Source organism: Babylonia areolata, chromosome 19 (assembly GCF_041734735.1).
Source record: "Babylonia areolata isolate BAREFJ2019XMU chromosome 19, ASM4173473v1, whole genome shotgun sequence".
Lineage (NCBI taxonomy): Eukaryota > Metazoa > Mollusca > Gastropoda > Neogastropoda > Buccinidae > Babylonia > Babylonia areolata.
The window spans coordinates 910,001-928,207 of record NC_134894.1 but is presented as its reverse complement, the minus strand read 5'-3'; the positions used below and the strand labels follow the sequence as shown (position 1 = coordinate 928,207).

The 18,207-nt window shown below is 45.8% G+C and overlaps 2 protein-coding genes across 3 annotated transcripts in view; one reads left to right on the top strand and one right to left on the bottom strand.

The window, feature by feature from the left end:
* The window catches only part of LOC143293359 (drebrin-like protein B), a 48,461-nt gene extending 45,240 nt beyond the window's left edge, over window positions 1-3,221 (bottom strand). For both annotated transcript variants that reach the window (XM_076604165.1, XM_076604166.1), the window contains exons 1-2: window positions 3,075-3,221; window positions 1,317-1,372 (exon numbers count right to left, since the gene is read on the bottom strand). In XM_076604165.1, the coding sequence (XP_076460280.1) occupies window positions 1,317-1,372; window positions 3,075-3,157 (139 nt within the window). In that variant the 5' untranslated portion in view covers window positions 3,158-3,221. The remainder of the gene's footprint in view (window positions 1-1,316; window positions 1,373-3,074) is intronic.
* The window catches only part of LOC143293356 (rho-related BTB domain-containing protein 1-like), a 74,015-nt gene continuing 59,026 nt past the window's right edge, over window positions 3,219-18,207 (top strand). Inside the window, exon 1 of the mRNA XM_076604162.1 lies at window positions 3,219-3,356. The gene's annotated coding sequence lies outside the window, so the exon portion shown is untranslated. The remainder of the gene's footprint in view (window positions 3,357-18,207) is intronic.

Sequence of the window (18,207 nt, the reverse complement as noted above, 5' to 3'; positions counted from 1 at the left end):
CAGACAGACAGTATGGGTCAGAAAGACAGACAGTATGGGTCAGAAAGACAGATAGACAGTATGGGTCAGACAGACAGTATGGGTCAGAAAGACAGATAGACAGTATGGGTCAGACAGACAGACAGTATGGGTCAGACAGACAGTATGGGTCAGACAGACAGACAGACAGTATGGGTCAGACAGACAGACAGTATGGGTCAGAAAGACAGATAGACAGTATGGGTCAGACAGACAGACAGTATGGGTCAGACAGACAGTATGGGTCAGACAGACAGACAGACAGTATGGGTCAGACAGACAGACAGTATGGGTCAGAAAGACAGATAGACAGTATGGGTCAGACAGACAGACAGTATGGGTCAGACAGACAGTATGGGTCAGACAGACAGACAGTATGGGTCAGACAGACAGTATGGGTCAGACAGACAGACAGACAGTATGGGTCAGACAGACAGTATGGGTCAGAAAGACAGATAGACAGTATGGGTCAGACAGACAGACAGTATGGGTCAGACAGACAGTATGGGTCAGACAGGCAAATAGACAGCATGGGCCAGACAGACAGACAGTATGGGTCAGACAGACAGATATACAGTCTGCATACCTCGACACAGAACCAACAATATTTGTTTTAATGGACTCCAAAGCTTGAGAAAAGTGGGGAAAGAAGCAGCCACATGGCCCCTTCTGGCCACAAACTGAAGGTCTGAACAAGATCTGGTCAAGGATCAGTCAATACTACCAACAAGGAGCAAGGAGACCAGTATGTACACCTGTCAGAGGAACCCAGGCAAGGGCTATAACGATCTGAATCAATAAGGTGTCAATGGCATGGACACCAAGTCAGTCTGAAGTTCTGTACTGCAGTCAAATACAGCTTAACACATGATGCTATTGATAAGTACAGCACATTAAAAAACAGAAAGGAGAAATACAAACACAGAGAGACAAAGCACACAGGGTGTATGAAAGGTCACTTACCACCTGATTCCACAACTTTCAGAACACAGAGAAACAAAGCACACAGGGTGTATAAAAGGTCACTTACCACCTGATTCCACAACTTTCAGAACACAGAGAAACAAAGCACACAGGGTGTATAAAAGGTCACTTACCACCTGATTCCACAACTTTCAGAACACAGAGAAACAAAGCACACAGGGTGTATGAAAGGTCACTTACCACCTGATTCCACAACTTTCAGAACACAGAGAAACAAAGCACACAGGGTGTATGAAAGGTCACTTACCACCTGATTCCACAACTTTCAGAACACAGAGAAACAAAGCACACAGGGTGTATGAAAGGTCACTTACCACCTGATTCCACAACTTTCAGAACTGCTGTCAGTCCCTCATACCCAAACACCACCCTGTCAGAAAAAAAGGTCTCTTCTGTAAGCTGACATTTTACAATAAATCAATGAAGCCCCTGTAACACTAACAGTGTTAGTAAACTGAGGTGACAACAAAGTATCTTAAACGAAGAACATTTTCATTACATACACTGATACAGTCAAAATAATCAAGTAAGATAAATAATGCTATTAATCTAGACAATTGAAAACCTTTGGTTGAAGCTCTCAGATAATCAGACACAATGGCATCACAATTTGAATAACATCATTAACATGTCTATTTCTCTGATAATCACAGTGCAATCAACATTGAGATATTCTCCCTCCCCTCCCCCCTTCCTTTTTTTCTGTTAAGTGGAACAGTGAGTAGCCCACAACTGCTATTTTCTTCACTGCAACTGACTCATTCTGCTAGAGATCATTTAGTGTATTTTCTTGGATTTGAAAGTTAGGAAACAAAATTCTGTTTTTCCTGAAAATCAAAACTCCAAAAGCAATATATGTTTTTGTGTGTGTGTGTGTGTTTTTTTTAATTCTCAATTATTTTGCTGCTGTTATCATTGTTGTATAATTTGGAGTCCACAGAACATGGTAAACATTTTACAGTTTTTCAGTTCATTTTTTATGTGAGTCATCAAACTGATAAATTAATCTGCAGACATTCAGCCAAAATAACGTCTCCATTGTGGATCCGCCTGAATTTTATATCTTTAACCAAATCATCTTAATTGATTCTGCTTGTTATTAGCCTGTGAACATCCAAAATTATGATATATGAGTTTTTTTATTCAACAACTTGGAACAACTTTAACAAGTATCCCACTCCATCTGAGACCCTTCCTTCAGTCTTTTTACATGATTTCAAACTATCTCAAGTATTCATATAATGGACCATATGCAACGTCAACAAAACATTTTACTTGAACTCATTAGTCAACTTTTTCAACCATCTGACTGCCATATCAGTATCCCGACTGAATTATATCTGTATTGTTGTCATTTGTACTAATTATACCTCTCCCATCTGTCCCACTTAATGTCTTGGTTGGTTTGTGAAGTTCTCATTGTCTTCTATCATCTTTTAAGCTTTCTGTACAGCTTAGTTTGTAATTCTTTATCTACATTTGTCTTACTGTTTTGCATTCTGTTTTATGTTTGTAACTCTTCATCATCGTGTGTATACAATTTCAGTTTACAATTGTTTTTTGCTTTGCCTGCAAAGAATACTTGTGTCAAAACAAATCACTTCCTCATCCTCATCTTGTTAAGTATCTAGGTTCATACTTGGTCCATAATGTGGGTGCAGTAATCTTCTTCTTTTTTTAATACTTTTTTTTCCCCAGTTCTTTCAGTTTCGTTCTTGCAGTCAAAGTTTCCATTCATTCACTTTAGAAAAGTTAATGTGACTAATACATTTGCGTATAGTTTGCTTTCAATGTGTTTTTTTTTTTTTTAAGTGTTTTAGATGCAAATTCATCATTTCATGGTGAATTTGGTGGGCCTTGAAATGGTACTGAGAAGTGAAATACTTCAAGCTGCCTATGAAGCCTGTTAGAAAAGTGTTTAATGTTACAACGGGGAAGGGCCACTCAATAAAGCCGGAAGTCAGTTCTCCAGTCAGGGGAAGGTCCGCCCTTTCCTTTTTCTAACTTGCACAAACAATAACACTTTTCTGTCAGAGTTTAAAAAGTGAAGAAAATATCATCCATGAACTCACCAGTCTGTCTTGCAGTTGTCACTAACAACTTCATTGTACACTTTTTGCAAGGAATCTTTGTTTTTCTTTAAGTCGATCGCCATCCTGCCGGAGTGTATGACTGTCGCTTTCGTACTACGTCATCATAAGCCGTGTACCCATAAGGTGTTGACGTTAAACGTTTATTTATGCAGGAAATGTGCGCGCTGCAGAACAATAATATCAGCTGATTGCCAACAAAGACCAGACCACTTTCGAACCATCAAGAGGGTGACGGCTCTTTCCATTTCATCAGTTTGAAAGGTTAGTCACGTATATGTTTGTTTTAGTCAACAGCGTGTTGCTCCAGTCTATGTGTCTGATCGAGAAAATTGTTGCCAGTGTGACAGTGTGCGTTGTGCTTTTGTTGCTTTGTTTGGGGCCGTTCGTTTGGACTGCATGTCACCCACATCACCCACACATTTCCAGAGAAATAGGATTGTCTGAACTCTGTTGTTGTTGCCTCGAACAACATCTATCAATATGTCTGTTTTCCAGTCTGTCTGTCTGTCTGTCTCTCTCTCTCTCTCTCTCTCTCTCTCTCTCTCTCTCTCTCTCCCTCTCTCTCTCTGTCTGACTTGTCTCTCAGTCTTTGTCTCTCTGTCTCCCCCCCTCCACACTCTCTCTCTTCCGATGCTTCTTGTCTTTAATTCAACACCTTTCCACTTTAAGTGATGTGTGTTTGTGTGTGTATATCATTGTGTGTGTATGTGTGTGTGTGTGTGTGTGTGTGTGTGTACACATATTAGAGTGAGTTTTCATTTGTTTGTTCATTAATATTTTTAACCCAGAAAATGATATTATATCCCCTCTTCACCCATCTCACTCTGTCTCCCTCCCTCCCTTCTTACTTTGTGTGTGTACTGTGTGTGTGTGTGTGTGTGTGTTATTTGATTTTAAAAGATACTGTGTTTAACAGCTCAGGGGACACAGTGGCTCAGGATTTGTCTTACAATGCCTGCAGGTTGCATGAGGTTGAGTGGTGGTGTTCCCCACACTGCAGACTGCTGAATGGCACTTCCCACTGTGCTGTATCAGTGTGTAAATGGTGTTCCCCACACTGCAGACTGCTGAATGGCACTTCCCACTGTGCTGTATCAGTGTGTAAATGGTGTTCCCCACACCGCAGACTGCTGAATGGCACTTCCCACTGTGCTGTATCAGTGTGTAAATGGTGTTCCCCACACCGCAGACTGCTGAATGGCACTTCCCACTGTGCTGTATCAGTGTGTAAATGGTGTTCCCCACACCGCAGACTGCTGAATGGCACTTCCCACTGTGCTGTATCAGTGTGTAAATGGTGTTCCCCACATCGCAGACTGCTGAATGGCACTTCCCACTGTGCTGTATCAGTGTGTAAATGGTGTTCCCCACATCGCAGACTGCTGAATGGCACTTCCCACTGTGCTGTATCAGTGTGTAAATGGTGTTCCCCACACCGCAGACTGCTGAATGGCACTTCCCACTGTGCTGTATCAGTGTGTAAATGGTGTTCCCCACACCGCAGACTGCTGAATGGCACTTCCCACTGTGCTGTTGCAGTCTTCCCATTTCAGTCTTCCCACTGTGCTGTTGCAGTCTTAACCATTTCAGTCTTCCCACTGTGCTGTTGCAGTCTTCCCACTTCAGTCTTCTCACTGTGCTGTTTCAGTCTTCCCACTTCAGTCTTCTCACTGTGCTGTTGCAGTCTTCTCATTTCAGTCTTCCCACTGTGCTGTTGCAGTCTTCCCATTTCAGTCTTCCCACGGTGCTGATGCAGTGTGTCTGATGGGCTGAGTGTTGTGGTGGATGTAGTTGTGTATTGCCATTTTGATTGCTGCACCATAGGTATGCATTGTTCAAACAGCATACAGCACAATACTTGTTCACAAAATTCTGGTGAATGATGGATTCCTTCCTCACCTCACTTTAGTCTTTTAAAGGTGTTTGATTTAAACATTATGTTTGGGACAAGAAGGCTGGAGGTGTTAATAGAACTGTTCTGTGTCATCACTCCAAGAAGGCTGTTGGTGTTCATAGAACTGTTCTATGTCTTCACTCCAAGAAGACTGTTGATGTTCATAGAACTGTTCTATGTCTTCACTCCAAGAAGGTTGGAGGCATTAATAGAACCATTCTGTAACATCACTACATGAAGCCAGGTGGTGTCAGTAGAACAGTCCTATATCTTCACTGCTGAAGCCAGGTGGTGTCAGTAGAACAGTCCTATATCTTCACTGCATGAAGCCAGGTGGTGTCAGTAGAACAGTCCTATATATTCACTGCATGAAGTCAGGTGGTGTCAGTAGAACAGTCCTATATCTTCACTGCATGAAGCCAGGTGGTGTCAGTAGAACAGTCCTATATCTTCACTGCTGAAGTCAGGTGGTGTCAGTAGAACAGTCCTATATCTTCACTGCTGAAGTCAGGTGGTGTCAGTAGAACAGTCCTATATCTTCACTGCTGAAGTCAGGTGGTGTCAGTAGAACAGTCCTATATCTTCACTGCATGAAGCCAGGTGGTGTCAGTAGAACAGTCCTATATCTTCACTGCTGAAGTCAGGTGGTGTCAGTAGAACAGTCCTATATCTTCACTGCTGAAGTCAGGTGGTGTCAGTAAAACAGTCCTATATCTTCACTGCATGAAGCCAGGTGGTGTCAGTAGAACAGTCCTATATCTTCACTGCATGAAGCCAGGTGGTGTCAGTAGAACAGTCCTATATCTTCACTGCATGAAGCCAGGTGGTGTCAGTAGGACAGTCCTATATCTTCACTGCTGAAGTCAGGTGGTGTCAGTAGAACAGTCCTATATCTTCACTGCATGAAGCCAGGTGGTGTCAGTAGGACAGTCCTATATCTTCACTGCATGAAGTCAGGTGGTGTCAGAACAGTCCTATATCTTCACTGCATGAAGCCAGGTGGTGTCAGTAGAACAGTCCTATATCTTCACTGCATGAAGCCAGGTGGTGTCAGTAGAACAGTCCTATATATTCACTGCATGAAGTCAGGTGGTGTCAGAACAGTCCTATATCTTCACTGCATGAAGCCAGGTGGTGTCAGTAGAACAGTCCTATATCTTCACTGCATGAAGCCAGGTGGTGTCAGTAGAACAGTCCTATATATTCACTGCATGAAGTCAGGTGGTGTCAGAACAGTCCTATATCTTCACTGCATGAAGCCAGGTGGTGTCAGTAGAACAGTCCTATATCTTCACTGCATGAAGCCAGGTGGTGTCAGTAGGACAGTCCTATATATTCACTGCATGAAGCCAGGTGGTGTCAGTAGAACAGTCCTATATCTTCACTGCATGAAGTCAGGTGGTGTCAGAACAGTCCTATATCTTCACTGCTGAAGTCAGGTGGTGTCAGTAGAACAGTCCTATATCTTCACTGCATGAAGCCAGGTGGTGTCAGTAGGACAGTCCTATATATTCACTGCATGAAGTCAGGTGGTGTCAGAACAGTCCTATATCTTCACTGCATGAAGCCAGGTGGTGTCAGTAGAACAGTCCTATATCTTCACTGCATGAAGCCTGGTGGTGTCAGTAGAACAGTCCTATATCTTCACTGCATGAAGCCAGGTGGTGTCAGTAGAACAGTCCTATATCTTCACTGACTGCTGTGACCGACATGTGCGGGCCTGAAAAGCGTGAGGTGAGGGGGCTAAAAATAGCCACAGCCTCTCTCCTCCACCTCCCACCCCATAACATTATTCACTGGCTTGAAGGTTTGGGGGGCGGGAGGGGACAGGGAGAGGGGGTCCCTGCCATTGTGTGTGTGTGTGTGTGTGTGTGTGTGTGTGATCTTCAGTTTGACGTCTACTCACTGGAAGTGTTATAAGACATTTGTGTGTGTGTGTGTGTGTGTGTGTGTGTGTGTGTGAACTGAGTGGATGGTGTTTGTGATGGAAGGACTGTTGTTTTCTCTCTTGGGTCTCCAGGTGTTCGTTTGTTTTGTGCTCAATTTCATTTAGTGTCTGCCTGCATTAAGTGATGTTAGACATGACAAAAAAAAAAAGGAGGGGGGGGGGGCTGGGGATGGGGGGGGGAGAGAGAGAAAAAAGAGAGGGGAAGGGAAAGGGAGGAAAACAATACTATTCACAACATTAACTTAACAACAGTCTGACTAAGAGAATAACTTTCCAACTTTGAAACATACAGGCGTATAAGAAAAAAAAATTCAAAGGATATAACAACAACCCAGTTAGACCATTTTACAAACATTTGGATTAAAAAAAAATCAGACAGTGATAAGTCCAAGATTTTTTTACACCCCCCCCCCCCCCCTTCCAACCTCCCGTCCCTAAAAAAAGAAAAAAGAAAAAAAAGTTATAATAACAATCTAACTAGACTATTTGATAGTGAGTTGAAAAAAAATGAACAATAAAAGTGAAGAGTCCAAGATTTCTTTCATTGGGAAAGATGCTGGTACAGGTATATGACATTCTAGTATATCGCATGTAAATATATGATCACTTGTTACAGAATTACAACATATACAGGAAACACTTTTTATATATTTTGTCTTGAAACAGTTCAGTTTCCGTGTACAGATCGATGACGCAATCAGCCTTTTATTGTGTTGTTCATGGTTGCCAACTATTCCATAAATTTTATTTATTTTTTCGTGTAAATTTGAACAGCCTATATTACTTTCTTTTATCTGAAAGTCAGATCGCTGGATCTGTTCCACTATACTATAACATTTGCAATGAAAATGGAAGAGATAAACATGTTGACTCAACTGATCCCTTTGCTCCTTTTTTTGCTAATAAATAAACCTTTCCATTAGAAAGAAAGCCACAATGCGTAGGAATCCAGTTAAAAGTTATGCTAGTGCCCCTCACTGAGAGTAAATGAATTAGATGTCTAATTTCAATAGTAATTTCAGATCTAACTTTCAAGTGCATAGATTTGATAGCATTAATAACTGACTTGGAGTCAACACAAAAAGCAATTTGGAATATTATCTTCTGGAAAAATTGAGTAAAAAAAATTCAGTGCCATAAGTACTACAACTAGTTCTGCGGTAAAGACTGACTTGTTTTTCCCCACGTTATAAAACTTTTCTGCATTTAGGCCAGGTATGATATATGCGGCACCTGCATTACTGTTGAATACAGAACCATCTGTATAAACCATCGAGTGGTTTGGATATTTGTCATATAATTATAAGTGGATTCGAGCATAGGATGACAATAAATTCAGGTTTTTAGCTTTGTCACATTCGTATAATCAATATCAAGTTGGGCTCTCTTGAGTTCCCAAGGAGGAATAGGGGATATAACACACTGTTTGGCTATATTATGCTCCCGATTTAGATCCGAGCTTGTTATAGTAGTAGATATGTATGTACTTATGGCCATATGTGAGGCTATGGTCCCAGCTCTTTTTGGAAAGTCAGTATCGGACTTAAGATTTAGTTCAGGTTTCAGACCATTTTCTACTGTAGAGCTTCTCAAGGCAAATCTGGTGCACTGAAGGTTTCTGTGTTCTTCGAGTGGTAGTACCCCAGCCACACTGTATGTTTTAATACATGAAGCATGGACTGGTATACCTAAGATTGCTTACTTATCACCTTTAAGAAGTTTAGCGTTTTTCTAGCTTTTGTTAGAATATTTTCTATATGATAATTCCATGTTAGTTTTGTTGTCAGATATACTCGAAGGTCAGGTCAGGTCACTAGATCTGCTACTGGTAACCTTAAATCCAGTACAACCTGTTCAGGGTCGGATTGCCGGCGACTAAACCGGCACCCTCACCGCTCCCTTCCGGGACTGGTGAGGCAGGTGGCTAGACACCCTTATGGAATTAAAAACGAGATCCATAAAAGGGCGTCGGCTCAGGAGAGCCACCGACGGCCATCTAGCTCCACCGTGCTGTGTGCATGCCACACGCAGTTGGCTCCCGGGGTGTGTCTACCCATGCATGCGAAGTCTGGATCCGGTAGAATCTGCGGAAGAAACCTATCGGTTCAACGGAGAGGAAGGCGGTTACAGCAACGCACTGTGGAGTGCAGAGAGCAAGATGAGACACCGAAAGGATATCTTGGTCATCCACTGCATCCGTGCTCATCCTCCAGTCGTCTCGACTTAGTCTTGCCACTGGAAATTGGTGGACCCGGACGAGAGAGTGAGGTCGATGTTGCGCAACTCCTCTTCACTTTAAACAAACTCATTGCGCAAGTCATCAGTCATCCATACTGACCTTTCATCCTTCATCATTTCATCACCCCCAAGTCCTGTGGCGACAGGCGAGCGACGAAACGACAGGTGTGGGTACACTGGCAGTCGCAGCCGCAGACCTGCACGCAGGCGGTTCAGGCCATAGGGTCGTTCTTCATCGACAGGAGCAGCGATGGAGCTCGGCAGCCGTCTGAGCGTCTGAGCAGCCCTCTTTAGGAATGCACTGCTCACCTCCCTGGCATGAGGAAGGGGCTAGAAAAGGTGCCCTAAAAATTGCCTGCTCCATATCGCCCTGGCCAGCATACCGCGGCTGGCGGGGACCCTACATCAGCGATCGAAACAAAGACAAAGAAAAGAAAAAAACAAGGATCGTTCCTCTCACCATTGGTGCTTGGAACATAAGGACTCTCCTGGACAGAGATAACGTGGACAGACCCCAAAGGAGAACGGCACTAGTTGCATCCGAACTCGCCAGATACAACATCGACATCGCAGCCTTGAGTGAGACTCGGCTTGCAGGCGAAGGCGAGCTCTGTGAACGGGGATCTGGTTACACCTTCTTCTGGAGTGGACGAGGAAGCGAAGAGCGACGTGAGGCTGGCGTTGGTTTTGCAGTAAAAACAGCACTTGTCAGCAAGCTAGCAGGAATCCCAAAGGGAGTCAACGATAGGCTTATGACCATGAAACTCCCACTGGCATCTGGCCAGAAGCACCTCACCATTGTCAGTGCCTACGCCCCAACCATGACCAACCCGGATGAAGTGAAGGCGAAGTTCTACGAGGACCTTCACTCTGTCATTGCTGCTATCCCTAAAGCAGACAAGCTCATCATTCTTGGGGACTTCAATGCTAGAGTTGGCTCTGACTACATCTCCTGGGATGGAGTGATTGGAAAGCATGGTGTGGGCCACTGTAACCCAAATGGATTGCTTTTGCTTCAGACCTGTGCAGAGCATGAACTGCTGATAACCAACACAGTTTTCTGCCTCCCTACCCGTAACAGGACGTCATGGATGCACCCTCGCTCAAAGCATTGGCATCTCATCGATTACGTCATCGTCAGGAAAAGGGATAGGCAAGATGTACGTGTGACAAAGACCATGTGCGGCGCCGAGTGTTGGACAGACCATCGCCTTGTAGTCTCGAAGCTGAATATTCGAATCCAGCCCAAGAGACGCCCCCAAGGCCAGAAGGCTCCAAAACGGCTCAACATTGCTAAGCTGAAAAACATCACCATCAAACAGACCTTTGTGGAGCTGCTGGAAGATCGTCTGGAATCCGCCTCTCTGGACAACCAGAATGTGGAGTCTGACTGGAGGACCCTGCGCGAGCTGATCTATAGTACAGCTTCAGAGACCCTGGGACCCATGACCAGAAAGCACAAAGACTGGTTTGATGAAAACTGTGATGAAATCAAGCAGCTTCTGGATGAGAAACGCCGTCTGCATCAAGCCCACCTGAGCAACCCAAAGTCCACATCAAAAAAGGATGCGTACAATGCCATCCGCAGGACTGTTCAGCAAAAGTTACGTCAGATGCAGGATAAGTGGTTGAGCGACAAAGCCGATGAGATCCAGGGATATGCTGACAGGCACGATATGAAGAGGTTCTATGATGCCTTAAAAGAAGTCTACGGTCCCACATCCTCAGGATCATCCCCCCTCCTCAGTGCAGATGGGAATACCTTGATCACCGAGAAGGAGAAAATTCTCGAACGCTGGGCTGAGCACTTCAACAGTGTCTTAAATCGCCCTTCCTCCATAAATGATGAAGCCATAGACCGGCTCCCACAAGTCCCCATCAACAAAGCACTGGACGATCCGCCAACACTTCTTGAGACCCAGAAAGCAATCCGTCTGCTATCCAGTGGCAAAGCACCTGGCTCAGACTCCATACCAGCAGAGGTCTACAAGGATGGAGGCACTGTGCTGACTGAGAAGCTCCATCAGCTGTACTCACTCATGTGGAAAGAAGAGACGATCCCCCAGGATTTCAAAGATGCATCTATCATTCACCTGTACAAGCGAAAGGGGAACCGGCAAGCCTGTGATAACCATCGGGGCATTTCCTTGCTCTCTATCGCAGGCAAGATACTTGCCAGGATCATACTAAACCGCCTCACAGCACACCTTGACCAAGGTCATTTGCCTGAGAGCCAATGTGGATTCCGAAAGAGAAATGTCAGGAGCAAAATGCTGCTCTGTTCTCCACCTATGTTGACCTCACTAAAGCCTTCGACACCGTGAGTAGAGAGGGACTGTGGAAGATCATGGCCAAGTATGGATGCCCTCGGAAATTTATTTCCTTGGTCAACCAATTCCATGAAGGCATGCAGGCTCGAGTCCAGGACAATGATGAAACATCTGCTCCTTTTCCTGTCACAAATGGTGTCAAGCAAGGCTGCGTCCTGGCTCCAACACTGTTCAGCCTCATGTTCTCTGCAATGCTTACTGATGCCTTCAGAGATGGCGATGTTGGAATTGGCCTAAAGTACCGAACAGATGGCAAGCTGTTTAACCTCAGAAGGCTTCAAGCAAAAACGAAGGTCATGACAGACATCATCAGAGACTTTTTGTTTGCTGATGATTGTGCCCTCAACGCTGGATCTGAAGCTGACATGCAACTCAGCGTGGACAAATTTGCCACTGCCAGCAGGAACTTCGGCCTTACCATCAGCACGAGGAAAACTGAAGTTCTCCATCAGCCAGCCCCAGGGAAACCCCACGTTGAGCCCAACATCACAGTCAACGGTCAGAGACTCAGTGTGGTGGAGCGGTTCACATACCTTGGCAGCACACTGTCACAAAATGCGACCATTGACGATGAAGTGAACGTCAGGATTGCAAGAGCAAGTGCAACTTTTGGTAGACTCTATGCAAATGTCTGGAACAGAAGAGGCATTGGTCTTGAGACCAAACTAAAGGTGTACAGAGCAGTAGTTCTCCCCACATTACTGTACGCCTGCGAAACTTGGACAGTGTACCAACGACATGCCAAGAAGCTGAACCACTTCCACACAACATGCCTAAGGAAGCTACTGAACATCAAGTGGCAAGACAGGACCCCAGACACGGAGGTGCTTGCAAAAGCCACCCTTCCCAGCATCTTCACCATCCTGATGCAGTCCCAGCTTCGCTGGGCTGGACACGTGGCGCGCATGCCAGACCATCGGCTGCCCAAAAGGCTCTTCTATGGCGAGCTGCAACAAGGGAAGAGATCACACGGAGGTCAGAAGAAGCGCTTCAGAGATACTCTGAAAGTCTCTCTGAAAGCGTTTGATATCAACCCTGACTCCTGGGAGGAATCTGCAGCGGACCGTGACAAATGGCGCACTGCTGTGCACAAAGGTGCCAAGTTGTGCGAGGCCAACAGGACTGCTGCAGCTGTTCAGAAGAGGCAGGCCAGAAAGTCACGGGCAAACAAGCTCCCTGACAATGATATGCCTGTCTTTGTCTGCCCCAACTGTCAGCGAACATTTCGTGCGCAGATTGGACTATTCAGCCATCTGCGCACTCACAGATAGATTCATGAGCATCCCCCCCCACCACCACCCTCCCCCCATCCCCCAGCTGGATGACAACGATGGTCATCATCGATCTCGATGGACACACACCACCACCACTCGAAGGAATTTCACAACCTTTCTACATTCAAGGGATGTATCATTTACTTGAAAGATAGGCATATTCATTGGATCAGATCCATTATTAAAAAGCATCATATGGGATTTTTCATTAAACAGCTGCAAGCCGATTTCAATCATATAATCAGAAATTATGTTTTGTTCATTTTGATATAGCCTTTTTGTATAGTTCAAAGATCTGGCAGGTGTGTACTTTTTAAATGCTATTTCCATCCAAATATTGTAGAAGAATAAGTATTGCCTATTTGTTCGAATTTGCCTATTGTTTAGGAAACCTTGTGCTTTTAAGCTTATATAGCAATCTTGAGCGCCATACTTGATCATTGTCTATAGTTACATTAAAAAAATGCAGCTAATATGCTCTTTCATCTTGCGAATAAATGCTTAACCTGAGTGGTTAATTTGACCAAATGTTCAATCGTAGAACTAGCCCTCGAAACCCCGCTTGATTCACAGGGATAATTTTTTTCACAATAGTAGGTAAGTCTGATTAAAACCATTTTTTCTGATAGTTTACAAACATGAGAAGTTAAAGATATCAGTCTGTAACTGTTAATACATTTTACTGGTTTTCCTTCTTTGTGAATTGGTGTGTGTGTGTGTGTGTGTGTGTGTGTGTGTGTGTGTTGTTTTTTGTTTTGTTTTGGTGTGTGTGTGTGTGTGTTTTGTTTTGTGCGTGTGTGTGTGTGTGCGTGTGTGTGTGTGTGTGTGTGTGCGTGTGTGTGTGTGCATGTGTGTGTGTGTTTGTGTTTCATGCTTTTTTTTCTCCCTTTTTTTGTGTTTGTGTGTTTTTGTTTTGTTTTGGTGGTATGGCAGTGAATGGTGGAATAATGGGAAAATACTGATGGATTTTGATTGTGTTTTGATTTATTCCCTCTTTAGGGCGAGGGCTGGATGTAAAAAAGCATGTTACTTGCTTATCTGTTACCCTCGATAATAAAGATTTTGTCTTGTCTTGTCTTGTCTTCTCTGTCTCTGTCTCTCTCTCTCTCTCTCTCTCTCTCTCTCTCTCTCTCCCCTCTCTCTCCCTCCCTCCCTCTGTCTCTCTCTCTCTCCCTTTCTCTCTAATAATAATAATAATGATAATGATAATGGTATTTATGTAGCGCTGAATCTTGTGCATAGACAAATCAAAGTGCTTTCACACCAGTCATTCACATGCATGCGTAACTCTAAAATTGGAAAAACTGAAGACAAGGAAGAGGCAGGCAAGGGAGGCTATTTTGGGAAGAGGTGGGTTTTAAGGCCAGACTTGAAAGAGCTGAGTGTGGAGACTTGACGAAGCGAAAGAGGAAGTTCATTCCAGTTGCAAGGTCCAGAGACAGAGAAAGAACGGCGGCCAACAGTCCAGAGTTTGAATCTGGGTATGTGTAAACAGAGTGCATCCGAAGCTGATCGTAGTGAGTGACTTGACTTGACTTGACTTGACTAGACGACGGTTTAGGCCTCTCCCGAGGCCTGTTCGTGTTCCTAAAGAACTATTACTGAAATAGTAGCATGCGTGGCGAGCGCGGCTAGACCAGATCAGTTGTCTGACAGGCTGGGTTATACAGGCCAGGTAGGCCCCTCCAGTGTTTATCTAAGCGGGTTTTGAAGGCATTGACTGATGGCGCCAGGACCACGGAGTCTGGGAGCCCGTTCCATTGTGTCACTACTCTGTTAGAGAAATAATTCCCCCTGACATCAAGGCGAAAGCGTTGTTTTTGGAGTTTTAGGGTGTTGCCTCTGAGGTTCCCACTAAGTGACGACTGGAACACTGGCCTCTGTGCGTCGTAATGCCCGTGAAGGTATTTGAATAATTCGATCATGTCCCCTCGCAGCCTCCGGTGTTCCAGACTTGGCAGCCCCAGCAGTTTCAGTCTCTCGGGGTAAGGCTTCTCCTTCAGTGGGCCCAGGAGTTTTGTTGCTCGCCTCTGGACGTCCTCGATGTCACTACATAGTGTTTTGTGAAAGGGTTGCCAGACACAATGGCCATATTCCAACAGTGGTCGGACGAGGCTCTTGTACAATTGAACAAAAGTTGTCTCTGTTAAGAAATCAAAAGATCGCCTTATGAGTCCAACCATTCTGTTTGCTTTGGATGTCAACTGTGCAACATGTTCCTTGAAATTCAGTTTGTCATCAATGAGTACACCCAGATCCTTTTCACTTGCAGTCTCTTTTAATATCACCCTTGTACTGTCGTCCTCTTGATTTTTGCTTGTCATGTAATATGTTGCCTCTGACTTCTGCCCCCCCAGTTTCATTACGCTACATTTCTGTGGATGGAACTTAAGCATCCACGTGTCAGACCAGTGCTGAAGTTGGTCAAGGTCGTCCTGAAGCTCTTTTGGTCCCGTCTCTGTGTCACTTCTGTTGAACACTTTGGTATCATCCGCAAACATTTTTACTGTGCTCTTAACTCTAGCTGGGAGGTCGTTGATGAAAATAACGAACAAGACTGGCCCGAGCACGCTCCCCTGGGGGATGCCACTGCTCACACTGGCTTCCTGAGACTGCGTACCATTGACTATCACATGCTGTTTCCTGTTGGTTAGAAAGTCCTTGATCCATCCCAGCACTTTCCCCGTGATACCGTGGGCTGCGACCTTAGACAAAAGTCTACGATGGGGCACTGTATCGAATGCCTTCTGAAAGTCGGTATACACCACATCCACACTGCCTCCATCGTCTACAATGCTTGTCCAGATATCCATGACCTCTAACAGTTGGGTAGTACATGATCGTCCAGGGACAAAGCCATGTTGTTCTTCAGCGATCAGGGAGTTTTTCAGCAGGTGTTTCATAACGTGGTCGCGTACGATCTTCTCCATAACCTTGAGTGAGATGGAGTGTGGATGTGAAGGCAGCCACAGAGATAGGAAGGGGCTGATTTGTGAATGCATTTATAACACAGAGCGCTGATCGTGTACTTTATTCTGTGTAAGACAGGGAGCCAGTGAAGATGTTGTAAAAAGAGGAGTGATGTGCTCAGATCTTTTCTTTCTGAGGACGAGTCGGGCAGCAGAGTTTTGTATGCGCTGAAGAGACTGAATGGATGAAGCAGGCAAACCAGACAATAGAGAGTTACAGTAGTCAAGGTGAGAGAGAATGAGAGAAACGACAAGTCTAGATGTTGCGTCAATGGACAGATATTTCTGGATGGAACTGATGCCCCGCAGTTGACAGTAGCAGGATTGACATGTCTGACTGATCAATTTTTGCATGGACAGTGTATTGTCAAGGACAACACCGAGGTTCCTGACTGACGTGGAAAGAGGGATGGATGTACTGCCAAGTTTGATTGTGTCAATTGTGATGGAAGACAGTTTTTGTTTAGTTCCTATGATCATTGCTTCAGTTTTGTCCGCGTTCAATTGTAACTTATTTAGAGTCATCCAGTTTTGAATGTCCAAGAAGCAGTTGGATGTGTCTTGCAAGAGCGACGACAGTTTTTCTCTGTCTCTGTCTCTGTTTCTGTCTCTGTCTCTCTCTTTGTGACTGGTCCACCACCTCTGCTGTGCGAATATTTGATACCCCCCCCCCCCCTTCACTCCCCCCACCCCCCAATTCTGGGCTGATCACTGACTCTTATTTATGAATATATGTCATGTCTATGTGAATGATTCACCACCTCTGCTGTGAGAATAATTGATGTGGTGTGTGGTGTGGTATGGTGTGGTGTGGTGTGGTATGGTGTGGAGTAGTATGGTGTGGTGTCATATGGTGTGTGGTGTGTTGTGGTGTCGTATGGTGTGTGGTTTGGATTGGTGTGGTGTGTGGAGTGGTGTGGTGTGGTGTGGTGTGGAGTGGTATGGTGTGTGGTGTGGAGTGGTGTGGTGTGGAGTGGTATGGTGTGTGGTGTGGAGTGGTATGGTGTGTGGTGTGGAGTGGTATGGTATGGTGTGTGGTGTGGAGTGGTGTGGTATGATGTGTGGTGTGGAGTGGTGTGGTACGGTGTGTGGTGTGGTATGATGTGTGGAGTAGTTTGGTATGGTATGGTGTGTGGTGTGGAGTGGTGTGGTGTGTGGAGTGGTGTGGTATGGTGTGTGGTGTGGTGTTGTGTGTGGTGTGGTGTGGTGTGTGGAGTGGTGTGGTATGGTGTGTGGTGAGGTGTGGTGTGTAGTTTGGTGTGGTGTGGTGTGTGGAGTGGTGTGGTGTTTGGTGTGGTATGGTGTGTGGTGTGGTGTGGTGTTGTGTGTGGCGTGGTGTGGTGTGTGGAGTGGCGTGGTGTGGTGTTGTGTGTGGAGTGGAGTGGTGTGTGGAGTGGCGTGGTGTGGTGTGTGGAGTGGCGTGGTGTGGTGTGTGGAGTGGCGTGGTGTGGTGATGTGTGTGGAGTGGAGTGGTGTGTGGAGTGGCGTGGTGTGGTGTGTGGAGTGGCGTGGTGTGGTGTGTGGAGTGGAGTGGAGTGGTGTGTGGAGTGGCGTGGTGTGGTGTGTGGAGTGGCGTGGTGTGGTGTGTGGAGTGGAGTGGTGTGGTGTGTGGAGTGGCGTGGTGTGGTGTGTGGAGTGGCGTGGTGTGGTGTGTGGCGTGGTGTGGTGTTGTGTGTGGAGTGGAGTGGTGTGTGGAGTGGCGTGGTGTGGTGTGTGGAGTGGAGTGGAGTGGTGTGTGGAGTGGCGTGGTGTGGTGTGTGGAGTGGCGTGGTGTGGTGTGTGGCGTGGTGTGGTGTTGTGTGTGGAGTGGTGTGGTGTTGTGTGTGGAGTGGCGTGGTGTGTGGAGTGGCGTGGTGTGGTGTGTGGCGTGGTGTGGTGTTGTGTGTGGAGTGGTGTGGTGTGTGGAGTGGCGTGGTGTGGGTGGTGTGGTGTGTGTGTGGAGTGGTGTGGTGTGTGGAGTGGTGTGGTGTGGTTGTGGTGGAGTGGCGTGTGTGGTGTGTGGGTGGTGTGGTTGTGTGGAGTGGGTGGTGTGGTGTTGGTGTGTGTGGAGTGGAGTGGGTGGTGTGTGTGTGGAGTGGTGGTGGTGTGTGGAGTGGAGTGGTGTTGTGTGTGGAGTGGTGTGGTGTGTGGAGTGGGTGATGGTGGGTGGTGTGGAGTGGTGTGGTGTGGTGTGGTTGGTGTTGGTGTGGAGTGGTGTGGTGTGAGTGTGGTGTGGAGTGGTGTGGTGTGTGGGTGGTGGTGTGGTTATTTATGTGGTTGTGGTGAGTGGTGTGGTGTGGAGTGGTGTGGTTGGTGTGGAGTGGTTGTGGTGTGGGTGGTGTGGTGTATGGTGTGGAGTGGTGTGGTGGGTGGTGTGGAGTGGAGTGGTGTGGTGTGGTGTGGTGTGGAGTGGTATTGTGTGGAGTGGTGTGGTGTGGTGTGGTGTGGTGTGGAGTGGAGTGGTATGGTGTGGAGTGGTA